Genomic DNA, 14409 nt, shown 5'->3' on the forward strand with positions numbered 1-14409 from the left:
TTTGTGTGTGTGTGTGTGTGTGTGTGTGTGCTGCAGGGGGTGGTTTGTTGGGGATGTTTCTGGGCATGTGCTCGTGTGCCCGTGTGCATTTGTGGAGAATGTGCATGTGAGGCCCCAAACATGTGCACATTTTCTTGGCTTTCAGGTCTTAGTTACAAGGGGAGGGGTTGATGCAACAACAGATGCAACAAAACATGATGAAAAAAATTCAATAATTCGAACCTCTTTCTTTCATTTTTTTAAATTCTTTTTTAAGGCCGCAATGTGATGCATTTGTTGTCACTCGTGTTATTCTGATATTGAATTGAGACTGGTGGGTGGGTGGGTGGGGGGTTTTGGCGATCAATTATTACAGCAATTACACAGACGTGAGCAGGACACAACAGGAATTCAGGAGTGAGGGAGAGAGGGGAAAGGAGTAAAAGAGAGGGAGAGAGAGTTGCCTCTTATATAGCCAAGTCCTGTCACTTTGGGAAGAATTTGCGAGCAGTGAGACTGGGCTTTTGGTCAGAAACAGGAGCCCTGTCCATTGACTGTCACCATAATTCTCCTCAATGGTGTATCAATGTCGAGGAACGCAAGCCGCTGAAGTTACTCTTCCTTCAGAATTACAGTCCCAGTTGTGTTGTGTGAACATGCATATGACAACAAAGCAGACATGTGGACGAAAGGCTGAGGCTCCAGGCTCCTAACTCCTCTCTGCACGGGTCAATTAGTTTGCAATCCCCGCCGAGAAGGTAAGCAATGCAAATACATTAGAAATAAATTAAGAGTTTCATATGGCAACTAAACTGATTTGTTTCCTAAGTTAAGAAATGAGAAAAAATACTGGCATTTCTTAAACAATTAAGGTAAGTTTCTTATTTGTTCCTACCTGGATAATGACTTGTCCAGACAGACGGGAAAATCACACAACACTAGGTAGTATCAAAATGATGTAAGCTTTACAAAAACTAGGTAATGAAAAAAAGTTGTTATTGATTGTTTATTTCATGATGACTTGTTTACAGTTCACAGCTTGTAGTTTACATGGCTTTTTTTTTTCAATTGCATAATGAATCCTGACAAAGTTGAAACTCTCCTCTCAGTACCTTCACAATATATTAACTGACACAGACACAGCCGTAAAGTTTAGTACTGAGTTTCACAGGATGCACCTCCACACGTGGTACAACACCTTTAAGGCTTATGGAAAACGGAAATATCTTCTCAGTGTTGCCATCTAATCAGCTTTTAGAGCAAGCACAGTGTTGTTTGTACCATCATTGTGAAATACACATGCAATACTTCTCAAAATGTAGTTCAAACAAAAAAAGAAGCTCTAAAAGTGATCAGTTAGTGAAATCTGAATTTAAACTTCTTCTCATTATGAGACGAGATGTATTTATTGCTGTCATTGTGCACTTTGCTGCAGCATTGTGAGTAAAAAGTGGGAATCAATGACCAAAAATGAACAAAAAGTCATGTTTTTTTCCTTTAAAGTTGGAGAAGCACAATGAAACTCAGTCATTAGGCTTGAATATTGAGTGTTTTTATTGCCAAGGACTGTAATTGTGCAGAATTAGTGTATTTTATTCATCAAATAATGTCAATAAAGAGGTGATTTGTGCTGCCTTAAGAACCTGCTGCGAACACAACATACATTAGTTTCTTATTTAAAACAGTTTATAGTGATCATTTCTGCAAACTAATACATATTTGTGCAGGTTTACCCTTTGCTACTGCCCATCCCCATCAGTATTTGATGATTACCTACGTGTTTTACACTTGTTCCAGGAGGAATAAGTATTGAAGAAACCTGATAACTGTAGAAAAAAAGCAAGTTTGTGAGAAAGAAAGGCAGAAGGAGACAGAGAGATAAAGAATGAGCTAGAGGTACAAAAGAGTTCTTTTACACATTCGAACACATGTTTACACGTAAGTTTTAATTTGTTCCTAATGAATATCATCGCATTTCAGTTCTTTAAGTCTTTCGGTTTGTGCCAAAATGTAATTATTTGAAGAAAGAGATAGAATAGGAAGGTGAGAGAGAAACAAAATAAGGGGGGAAGAGAGAGAGAAAGTGTGTGTCCGTGTGTGCGAGGGGGAGAAAGGGGGAGACAGGGAGAGATGGAGGGGGATTACTCCTCACTCCAGAATACTAACGAGGGCCTTTTGTCACAGATCTCTTTCTCTCTCCCTTCCTCTCTTCCGTTCTCTCGTTTTTCCTTTCACTCATCTCTCACACACACTGCACATAGACACACATTTATACGCATATAATTGTACACTCAGATAATTGCACACATACACATACATGCATACACAAAATCACACATGTATACCTACAGTCACGCACACACACACACGCAGAAATACACATGTAATTGCATGCCCACTCGCACATAATCACACACACACACACACACACACACACACACACACACACACACACACCAACACACACACACACGTGGATGGGCACAGAGTCGTTTTTGTCAATGGTGTCTTTTGTTTCTTTTATCTCAGCTCCAAACAAAGCATTCCTGTGTACACAGAGGAGAGAGAGAAGGAAGGAGAGAGAAAGAGGAAAGTAGAAAGAGAGAGGGAGATCAGGAAAACATTCAGCGCTCCTTTGTTTGGCAAAAAGAAAAAGTTTTGATTCAGTTTTTGGATTCGACTCACTGAGGCAGGGCAGTACAGTAAGTTGTCGTGTTGCCATGGAGATGGAATACATCCTACTGGAGAGGTTGGTCAAAAATATTTCCCTCTTTTCACTCTCACCGACTCATTTAGTCATTTATTCTTTATCTGATATACGCTGGTAGTGGAATCTGTTTTTTGTTTTTTTTTCGGGGACATATGAGTGCATTTGTATGTGTGTGTGTGTGTGTGTGTGTGTGTGTGTGTGTGTGTGCGTGTTTGAGTGTGTGAGTGACAAGAAAAGATTGGGTGAGAGGAGTGATTCAGAGTTGAAGTGAAGTGGAGTGAAGTTTTCAATGGTGTCATTGTAGTTATGAAGCTTCTGAGGGGCTCGCCCTTTCATAATCACAAAAGTGTGATGTAATTAAAGTTGATTGGTTATGTAATCCATGATCAGGAATGCAGAAATGCTATTTTGAGTTACACCATATGGCCAAAAGTATATGGACATCCCTGTTTTTGTTCTCTTGTATACTTCTACACACCACGTTTGGTGTTGAGGAACTTGACACACAGAGCCCTGACCTCAACCTCAACCAACAACTCTGAGATGAACTGAAATCGTGACTACAAGCTTTGCCTTAATGGCGGAAAGCAATCAAGTACATTTACTCAACTACTGTGCTTAAGTACAGTTTCAGGCAATTGCACACTTTACTCAACTTTACCAAAAAAAGATTTCCACTCTAAACTTCACAGATAGTTTCATTTCAAGCAATATGTGAGAAAAGACCAAAAACAAATACATGTATGTGCAGCAGAACTTTTTCTTTTCCTCTTCCCTACCCCATTCATCATCTCATGACCTCTCAGATTTATCTTGTCAACCTTTAGAGGGAGCCTAATACCTATGTTGGGAAACATTAGATAAAGTAGTTAAAACCACCTCCACCTCAACCAGCTGCAACAGTAAAATGCTGCTTGTGCATTGATGCATCAGTATTAACAAACTAATAATATTACTTGAATGAGAAAGTGTGTCTTTTTTGACTGGTACTGTATAAGCTTACATATGAGTCACAGGGGCAATTTTAGTACTTTTACTTGCGGTGTGCTAATAATACGTCTGTGGTAGTAGTGGTAACTGGTAGTAAGATTTTCAATGCAAGACTTTTACTTTTAACTAAGTATTTTTACATTGTGGTACATTCTGACTACATCTTATCCAGCATCAGTGCCTGACCTCACTAATACGCTTGTAGCACAATGGGAACAAATGCCTGCAGCAAGGCTCAAACATCTTGTTAAAAAAAAAAAGAGTAGAGGCTGAAAAAGATATTCAGCAATCACATATGGTGTAATGCCAGGGTGTCCACATGCTTTTGGCCACAAAGTATAACATTCACAACTTGTATATCAGGTAGGATTATCTGCTCTGCTTTAATATGTGTGAGAAAGAGAGACAGAGAGACCCTGTGAGGACGCAGTGTGTAAAGCAACAAAAAACACCTGAGAAAAAGATTGCAAAAGTGCCAGACTGAAAAGAAGTCTGGAGCAGGGCACCCAGAAAGCCAAAACTTTGGCCCTTTTCCTACCAAACTCTTACAGTCGTCTCCAGTTTCCAGTCAGAAGTTCACTCTTTGTCCACTGAAGGCCTCTCTGGTTAGAATCAACACTAAAGCCATTAAAAAACCCCAACTTTATCTAGATAAATGTCCGAGTTTTGGACAAAGATTTACCTTAATTGACTCATTCAAGTTTCTCCTCTCTCCTCTGGCTCACAAATGAGACTTTGTGTCCACTGTTCGTTGGGTTAATGCAGTACACCTTCATTCTAATTCTGCTCTTCTTTCTATTCTCTGTCCTTATCTTCCTCCTCCTTTTTTCGGTTATCTTCTCTCCATGGGCCTACATGATTTATTTGACGTAAGTGAGCGTGTCAAGTGTGTGGAAATACAGTAACTGTCTGTTTGTGACAGGGGTGGACTGACAGGCACACATTCATGCATGCATCCCACAATGTGAAGCACTAAAAAAATGAAACAAATATAACAGTGACATGTAGCTTTTCCATTGGGAATATTTGCAAAGACAATAATAAAATGGATTTGCCTTGTGACTCAAAAATTGTACAATCATGTAGTGAAATAATGTCATCATAGCAAATTACTCAAGTCTATACTACTAGTTCCCCTTTCCAATATATCTTTGAAGATCTTGAAGTTATCAAGTAAACAGGAACTGCTTCTGTCGCTGCACACACTGCAAATCATTTCTCTCTCACCAAGGCATTTTTTGTAATTGTGTCCTCACATGACTCTGCAGCCACACTAGTGTCTGTGTGAAGTTGTAATTCTCATTGTAAAGAAATCAATTATAAGATGGATAAAAGTTTAGGTCTAAAGTTTGTGTTTAATCCTTATAGTGCCTGCAGTCAGATATATGCATAACTGGCAGCTGGTTATCATGTTAACATGCTCACCATGGCATTAACATGCTGATGTTTGGCGTGTTAGCATGCTAACATTTGCTAATTACCGCTAAACACAAGGTACAGCTGAGGACGATGGGAATGTTACTAGTTTTGCAAGTATTTGGTCATAAATCAAAGTATTGAACATACTGAAATTTTAATGTCAGGGGATCACAAAAGTTATTACAATTAATCTTGAGTGGGACGTGAATGTGTGCGCCAAATTTTTATGGCAATTCACCCAGTAGGTATTGAAATGTTTCACTTTGAACCAAAAATGTCAACCTCATTCTAGTGAAGAGATGAAAAGTCAGTGGGTCACCAGATTGGGAATCATTAGGATTATCTGAGAACCATCCACATCTGTACCAAATTTTTGTGCCAATTTTTGTGATCTAGTAGATGTTGATCAATTTGGTAGGATAAGTGAAAAGTTTGACCTGCTGACCTGGTGTGAGATGAAAAGTCATGGGATCAACAAAGTCATTAGGATTCATCCTCTGGGCACAATGAATGTCTGTACAAAAGTTAATGACAAGTCATCTGATAGTTGTTTAGATACAAAATGATGCCAGTGTAGTAAGAAACTTGATTTTACAAAATACTTGAAACAAGTTTGAATTGGTGACAGGTTGAAATGTTGACACTAAGTAAGTATTTTAATAGACAGGGCCTCTGTTATTCAGGTCTGACACAAACCTTCTTCTACACCAGTGCTTTATTCTGACTGTGGTTTTGCATGTTTTGGTTAGTGGTTCTCAAACTGATGGTTCACACCAGAGTAGAATGTGAAAATGTTCTGCTGTCATAAAAATATATTACTGTTATTATTATTAGTCTTTATGGTTTTCATTTGTATCAATATGTTTTTAATAAATATCACTTTCTGCAACCTACTTAAGACAAATAACTCAAGTACTCTGCAATACCCGAAAAAGAGAAAAACAAGCTTTGTCATTGGCTGTATATTATAAAGAAGTATGGATTACACAAACGATACTTACCTCATAAGTGTGGAACAATGACGAAACACTTTGGGTTTTCAAAAGTAAAGGGGAAGTGCCTGTTCTTCCTCTTGGTTATCAGCCACAGTTGAAATCAACTGAAAAACTCCACACTTCTCGGACAGTTGCAACTTTTTCCCATGACAATATCATCTGACAGTAGCTTGCGTCACTTTTTGTAATATGTTTTTTAATAAAATTTCCAATGAGTGCAAGCTAAGGGCCTCAGTATGCTTCACGTGATGTGCTTATCCATCATCTAACAGCATCTGAAACCCCCCCTCCCCTCACTCCTTTCGATGGTTAAAATTGAGTTGGGTTGGTGTGGCAATTTTTGTACCTTCCTGAAACAGAGAATCTGACAGTCAGATGAGTCAAGTGTACAGAGAGGGACAAAGTTCCCAAAACTACCTTTATCTCCATTCATATGTACAACTGTGCAGAACACCATGAATACCCTCAGGAAGAGAAATGTATGCCATAATCCCCATTTGTACAATTCATCACATCTTACCCCTCTCTTACCCTGAATGTGGTAATTTGGAATATATATCGTGTAAACCCATTTGTACATAAATATAATATAACCAGGTTTGTTTTAAAACCTGCTGGCTTCAAAACCACGTTGTCTGTATTTCTGAAATCATGAACCAAAAGATTGAGAGCCACTCATGCACAGTACACCCACACAGGTGTTTTTACTCATTCTGGATGATTAGGGTTGAATACCTGGAATTGAGTTCCTAGTATTAACCTAGTATTTACCTAGTATTTACTGAGAATACTAATCAAACCTTTGCGTGTAAGTACAGTACAGTTTGGTGTTTGGGAGCTTCGTGATCTGAGGAAACCCCCAGTACAGTTCAACAGAAAAAGACATCTAATTAGCCAAAATGACCAAAAACACTTGTGTGGATTTGCATGACCTTTCAGTTTAATTTGAATAATTTGCTGATTAAAACTGTGATTTCTTTCTGCTTTGTAATTCAAAGTAACAGATCAATGTTAACTTGTTTGCTGGTTGTTTTATTTCATTTCAGTATATATTTTGAATGAAATCAGTCCCGGGTTTGTTTTTTATGCATTATTAGGCTCACTTGAGATGAATTTCCCCCAAAAATGAGAGCAACTGGCTGCAGGGGAATTACCAAAACCCACAGTGATCATGGGCAATTTCTATCTTTCCCCGAATTACAGAGGAAGTCAACATAAGTTTTATCATATCATGAGAGACTGCTGATGTTGTGAATACCACAGTATTAGAAAAGCTAATATATTTATGTATCCAAACTTTATTCAGATCTCCCAGTCCACTTGAAAAAGATCTCAAACGAGCCTATTAACAGCACTGGTCAGTTAAGAAGCTGACCAGAGAAATGACAACATTTAACCCCTCTTTCTTTGTTATTCACCAGATGACATCTGCCACACCTCCTTCCTCTCGTAGCTCCTCGCCTCAGAAAGTTTGCCACTCTCAGACACAAACAGACGTTTTGAAACCCTTATTGGGTGGTGGCATTTCTGGTGGGGGTGGAACACTGAGGAAGAGGAGACGCGTCCTGTCCAAAGATGGACGTAGCAACGTGCGCATCGAGCATGTCAGCGGGCGGAGTGCTCTGTACATGCGTGACCTCTGGACAACATTTCTGGACATGCAGTGGCGCTACAAGTTCTTCCTTTTCATCGCCACGTTTGCGGGGACCTGGTTCCTGTTTGGGGTGCTGTGGTACCTTGTGGCATTGGTGCATGGAGATCTGCTAGGTGAGAGAGATGGAAGGGGAGCTTTAAAAAAAAAAGAGGAGATCAAAGGTTCATTGGTAGTTTGATGTGTCTCCTCCTAAACTCCCCTAATCTGCCCGTTTTCTGCCCTACTGTGGATAAAGTAGTTCCAATGAAAACGGGTAGCAAGAATGATCTTGAATCACTGGGACATTGTTTCTGCCCTTCGAGTTTTTCAAAGGACATTTTTAAATGCTTTGAGCAGCACAAACAAAATTCTTTTCACCTCATTGTATCGGGGTCAAAGCAGAAACCGCCAAAATGGATTTCCCGTGAACTCAGCAAATAAAAGACTCATTTTTAGCACTTGTGCACGGCTGTGAATTACATTATGAGTCAACTAAAGTAAACTGCAGGAAATTATCCGAAACAAAATTCAAGCGAGTGACAAACCAAATTACGAAATGAAACAGCATATACCATTTCCACAGAAGATAATTTGACACATCATATTAGGAAAGGCTCAGGTGTTACTGATAACCTTAACTGTGGCTCAGTTCTATTCAAGTGTCCAAGAAAAAAATCATGACAGTGAGCCAGCACGCATGATACCAAGATCCAGAAACTGAAGCAGCTAAATGGACTTCATCTATCATTCATTTCATTATTTACACCTGTGCTTTTTCTACTGTGAGATGTCCAAATGTCCATGAAAAAAATCCAATCTATTTATTTAACACCTATTCTGTTTTTTATTTGCTTTTCACTAATTTGATCCAAGATGGCACCCAATTCATTTCAATGAAAGTTGCTCACTGGGCGGAGAGGCTGAATAAGCTTCTTGGGTGCTCTGGCTTTTGGGCCCATAGAGCATCCCCATTTGACTGTTCTGCTGGCTGAGCTGGCTGACTTTCTGCTGGCTCCTCATATACATGAATAGCATGAAACTAATTTGCTGACACAGTAATGTGAGACATTTATTGGGCCCATTTAATGGCTCAAATCCTATGGGCATCTTTTTGAGGTCATGTGACCTGCAATTCCGACTGTGGCCACAACACCAAAAGGTCTGCATAGCTGTGAAGAGAGATACATTATGTGCAAACAACACAATATTTATTTAGTTTCCCTCTCAAAATCCCTGAAAACGTCTCTCAATAATCTTCTTACTACAAGTGATGGGGTCTTACATTAACACACTATTTTCTGCCAATTTTAGAACAGTTCTTGTTATTTCACATGAAAGATTTCTGTATTTCTTTTTTTCCCTCTGTGCTCTTCTCACTGGTTTTATAGGTGATGTAGCTCAGTTAGAAAATGCACCAATGCACCAATTTTTAGGCAACATTTGAATCAGACTCTGATGACATTTGATTGGTTGTTTGGTCACTGCCAATCAAATCTAAGCAAACTACACACACACAGTCCTGATGAAGCAAATTAGCTGCTTTTGAGTGTTAAACTCTTAATAATTATTGTCAATTATTAATAATAATTGTCAAGGATTTAAGTGTCCAAATGACACATTGCCAAAACTCTGCATGTGACTTTTGTTTTTATACCTAAACATCTGTGTACATAGACATTGTGCAATAAAAGATAGGAAGGGGAGGAATTAACACTGTTAAAAAAAAAAGTGAGAATGTGACAAGAAAGATGGTGTAAAGATGTGGGGGTGAAGGGTGTCAAGGGTGCCTGGAAACAGTGACAAGTGCTATGTTAAAAAAAAAAACATGTCATTTATGCCTTTTCGGTTTCATCCACCTTCTTATTGTGTTACTGTTTTCTAAAATTTAAGAATATTTGTATATAGATTTATTGAATGTTCATATATTTTTCTAAATTATTAATTATGTTATATGACATACTTTGTAACTTTTCTCTAACAAGTGCCCAATAAATAAACTAATACAATCCATGCACAGTAATGATAAAATACATGATTCATGAGCTCCGTTATGGATTTTCATTGAATGTGAGTGTTATGTTTAGTTGTCGTAAAGAGGTATAAATGATGATATTTATTGTATTGCCTGAACTTAGTCTTGAGTTTAAACCAGTCTTAACAAAAGTGAAACATCCGTGATGGCAGCAGATTATTTCATATCTCCAATAAGACCCTTGCTCTCGCCCCCACATCCTAATATTAGTCATGTTTCCAATGTAGGTGCTCTACCTAGTGTCATAATTAAAGATTTATAGTCGTGTGTAATGTTGCATGTCAATGGGGTATTTTTTAGTGAGGTAGATATTCTTCCCTAGAAACATTGAGCTTTTGAGACAATGCAACAACCAGCATCCTATAATCAAGTTTTAAAAAACAACAGCACACAAACTGAATATGTTATGTTAACATAGAATACCTTGAATGAGCTTTCAACTGTGTTCTTCCAGAGTTTGACCCTCCATCCAATCACACACCCTGTGTGATGCAGATGCAGACCCTGACAGGGGCCTTCCTCTTCTCCCTGGAGTCCCAGACGACCATTGGCTATGGTTTCCGCTGCATCACTGAGGAATGTCCAGCTGCCATCATCCTCCTCATCATCCAGCTGGTTCTCACCATGCTGATGGAGATCTTCATCACTGGTACCTTCCTGGCCAAGGTACAACTATCGGCAGCCAATACACAAAACATCCAGTGCGAATTTTTTGCCCAAGTTGAAATATTTTCAACTTGCACAGATGCGACTTTGAATTGAATCGCGCTGCATCTCAAATTTGCTTTGCGCAACTATGCACAGTGCCGCACACACTTGTTCCTATGTTGAGACTCTTACTGTACACGAACCTCATCAAAGATTATCAAACTGAAACTAGAACTGATTGAACTCTTGCTCTGTTCAGGTTGCTCGGCCAAAGAAGCGAGGAGAGACTGTGAAGTTTAGCCAGCATGCTGTGGTGTCGACCCACGAAGGCCGACCCTGCCTGATGATCAGGGTAGCCAACATGCGCAAGAGTCTCCTGTTGGGGTGTCAGGTACAATAAGTGTGTGTAGAGACAAAAATATTATCCGATCATTTACACCACTACTAAAATTCAACTACTACTAATAAAAACTATTTCTTTACCAAATTGTCTTAACAAATTGACAGTTACATTAAATGATTCATAATATGCTGTATTAATGTTCTGACCAAGTTGTCAAACAGTAAAACAAATTTTGCTCTATGCGGCTTGTTCCCTCCAGGTGACTGGAAAACTGCTTCAGACGTCTCTGACCAAGGAAGGTGAGACAGTTCGTCTGGACCAGAGGAACGTCCCCTTTCAAGTGGATACATCCAGCGACAGCCCCTTCCTCATTCTGCCCCTCACCTTCTACCACGTCATTGATGACAGCAGCCCCCTGCGAGCCTGGGCAGCCAAGGGTAAGTTTGATGGTGAGGGTGGGAGATTTGGTTAGTTGTGGAAGAGTCACAAGTAAAAGGTGTTTTATCTTTAGTCCATCAGATGTCATTGGTGAGAATACATTAGACAGCTCTACTATTCTGCTTGGCGGGTTCAAGAGGTGACGAGAATGAAGGGTAATGCCAAAAAGAACAGCAGAATCATTTGTGCTGATTTGTTTTCAAGCTTGAAATGTATTGGGCTTGAGACACGTACTGCCATTATAACCATAGACTGTAAAAAAATATGGACACAGTCGTTGTGATGTCATCCATCGGTTTGTGAACTGCTGTTTTGAAGCCTCAAGTGTAGCGATTTGACCATCGCCTTCTTGGATTTGACCATCGCCATGTTTGATTTTTGGAGCCAGAAGTGACCATATTTGGACAAGAGGGTGGAGCGGACCATAGCACTAGCGGTGCATTTACAATCTATGGTTAACTGTGATAATGCCAATGCTAATGCTAATTCGCTAGCAAAAAACAGGCCTGACACTGTTAAAAAAAATGTACTCACCATAAAAACTGAACATCCAACTCCCTAGAGGGTCTTTTACCCCTGATGGCCATTAGCAAGAATGCAGATTTAAGGCACTTCTGCATTGGCTTCACTTTTCAGACCGGGAGCTTGATTATAACATTGCTCTATAGCACTACTAGTGGTCAAAAACTTCACAGTATACCTCTAAGCTCAGTAGTTTTTATTATTATTCCTCCTTCCTCTTCCTTCCTTTTCATCTTCTGCTTCTTCTTTTTAAACCCCTCTGTTTTTCCTCCCATCCCATTTACCTCTACTAGGTGGTGGCTGGACAGATCCAGAGCTGGCTGACTTTGAGCTGCTGGTGATCATGAGCGCTACAGTGGAGCCGACCTCCGCCACCTGCCAGGTTCGTACCTCCTACTTGCCAGATGAGATCCTCTGGGGCTATGAGTTCCCCCCTGTGGTCTCCCTCTCCACGTCAGGTAAATACGTAGCGGACTTCGCCTTCTTCGACAAAGTGGCCAAGACCAAGACCACGCCCATCTTCAAACCAGCCAGCCCCCAGCATGGATACCAGAGCAATGGGGGCGGGACTTTGCCCGAGGTGTCTGATCCAGAGAAGATTCGTCTGGAGCAGAGCTATAGGGAGAGAGGGGAGGACCGTGGGCGTGTCAGGGACACTCCCCTCAGTGTTCGCATCAGCAATGTGTAAAAAGCTGGACTGAATGAGAAGAGCGCATTTCATAGAGAGCAACATGCAGGAGACGTCCAAGTTCAACATCAATAGCAAATCAATGCAACATTATGTCAAAACAGCTTGGCTGACAGTCTTTTTAGACTGTTTTGAACTTATATCAGAGAGATTTTAGGGTCCCAGTAGCACCAATTGATACAGAAAGCAAATATAAGACTATGGACTATGGTCAACTTCAAGTTTGTCATTGTTTGCTAGGATAATACATGTTTTAAACTGGTTGATTGTATTCACATGTTGGCATAACACACTGCATTTGAGTGTGGGGGTCTTACATTCACCTCACATATACTGTATACACTTTTGTAACAAAAAAAAAACAACAGGTTGGATTATTTATTTGCAAAGAAAAAAAAACAAAAATATGAAACAGAACAAGCTGTGCAGGAGAGGAGACAAATCCCTCTGGGCTTGTTTGGGCCCTTAGTGCTAAATGTTAAATCAAAAAAAGAAAGTATGAGTCAATATGTGGGTGTATTTTTCAGTGTAAAAAGGCTAGATGGGTATAGAGAAGTGTGGTAAAGATGGTACGATAATGTGGGCAGGAAACATCCACAGATACTTCAGTATAAAATGATAGAAGCTTCATTATTCTAACATACATGTATATATGTTGTTTAAACACACAGAAACACGCACATGTTTAGAAAAATCATGTGACTTGGAGTTTTCAGTTAAGTTTTTTGGATTGTATTACAGTTAAAAAAACAGGCATGAGTGAGTCACTTAATCTATAACTCAAAAAATCCCCACACCCCCCGCTTCCTCCCATCAACACTTTCATGATATTTTTATATTTCCTGTTGAACACTGGCATTGCAATGTTATATGTAAGATCAAGCACTTTGGAGATTCTGTTTGACTAATGTAGCACTACAAAACTGAATGTAGACACACTTAAGTTGGAATATCCTGTGCTCACGGTGCTCTCTATATTGTATCTCTTGATTTTGCTGTTTTTTTAAACAGAAAGGTAGCACTTTATGTAAGTACATTTGCACCTTAGGAAGGTTACTTGCTTACCTTAGAAAGAAAAGTTTTTAACATTACTAAAAGCACTTACACTTCCAATAAACCTTAAAATAGATGCCTTCGTCCTACAGAACTAACTGGAATTGAAGTTTCAGTGTCTCGGTGGCTTTAAGCAAACTTCCTGATTTTAGTGATATAATGTTTTGAGACAACCACAAACAGCTTTTGTACATGTATGGATGTAAATGCCTACCTGGTTATTTTAAGTTTCACATGTTAAACACTGAGGTGTGAGATGAGTTGAGGTGGGAGACATCTGTACTTTCACATGATTTTTAAGTTACTAACATTGTCAAATTAACACTGGACATTTTATCGAAGCCCCTTTTAATTTTTGGTCTAGACGACAAGGACATGAAGAGTAAATCGTCTACAGTGGAAAATGAGTTGTAAGATGACCACACCAGAAGTGGGTGTTGAAAGGTGTGAATATGAAATGAAAGTGATGTTATGAGTCATTGATAATTATTTTGTTCTGATGGAAATGTGTGATGATGATGGTTAGACATGACAGACGAAGTACGACGGATATGAATATGTTGTAAACTGTATGGAACATGTGTTTTTAACCGTTCTCTAATTAACATTAAGCTCTGGGGTGTTAACACTGTCTAAAGTGCAGATAGAGAGATCTGTTGAAAACATGTTTTCAAATGAGACCGTTCTCTCTAAAAACATGATTTAATAAATATGATTATGAGATAAGAGGCCATATTTCATTTCAGTTTTTTCATTAGTGTATTCTTTTAGGTTTTCTTTATGACAAGTGTGTTGGCAGGAAGGCAGCACATCTCTGACTCATATACTTATATATTGATTTCATTTGTGGTGATCAAATATTCCTAAAACTGAAATGAGACTTTTTCGACTGGAGACAGTTTCCATGAAAATTTTTCAATCAGTTATGTGGTCAGAGACTTCCGTGTTGCTAAGTACAA

The 14409-nt window shown here is 39.2% G+C and overlaps 1 protein-coding gene across 3 annotated transcripts; it reads left to right on the plus strand.

Annotated features, from left to right (window-relative positions):
• The first annotated feature begins 885 nt into the window (after positions 1 to 885).
• Positions 886 to 14134, plus strand: LOC121908759 (ATP-sensitive inward rectifier potassium channel 10-like). Of its 3 annotated transcripts, none has more exons than XM_042429030.1 (6): positions 886 to 957; positions 7515 to 7860; positions 10213 to 10424; positions 10666 to 10797; positions 11009 to 11186; positions 12003 to 14134. In XM_042429030.1, the coding sequence occupies exons 2-6, from the start codon at positions 7515 to 7517 to the stop codon at positions 12395 to 12397; spliced, it is 1263 nt and encodes a 420-aa protein (XP_042284964.1). In that variant the 5' UTR covers positions 886 to 957; the 3' UTR covers positions 12398 to 14134. The 3 variants fall into 3 exon arrangements, with proteins under 3 accessions (XP_042284964.1, XP_042284963.1, XP_042284962.1); XM_042429029.1 differs by lacking the exon at positions 886 to 957 and adding an exon at positions 2508 to 2728; XM_042429028.1 differs by lacking the exon at positions 886 to 957 and having other exon boundaries at positions 7397 to 7860.
• The last annotated feature ends 275 nt before the right edge of the window (positions 14135 to 14409 follow it).

The sequence above is a fragment of the Thunnus maccoyii genome, chromosome 12 (assembly GCF_910596095.1).
Source record: "Thunnus maccoyii chromosome 12, fThuMac1.1, whole genome shotgun sequence".
Taxonomy (NCBI): Eukaryota; Metazoa; Chordata; class Actinopteri; order Scombriformes; family Scombridae; genus Thunnus; species Thunnus maccoyii.

Bases quoted from the DNA above. Each gene is read 5' to 3' on its own strand.
- LOC121908759 (XM_042429028.1), top strand. From the start codon at position 7,476: ATGACAACATTTAACCCCTCTTTCTTTGTTATTCACCAGATGACATCT. The intron at 10,425-10,665 runs GTACAACTATCG...TGCTCTGTTCAG, and splicing joins CTGGTACCTTCCTGGCCAAG to GTTGCTCGGCCAAAGAAGCG. The intron at 10,798-11,008 runs GTACAATAAGTG...TGTTCCCTCCAG, and splicing joins GTCTCCTGTTGGGGTGTCAG to GTGACTGGAAAACTGCTTCA.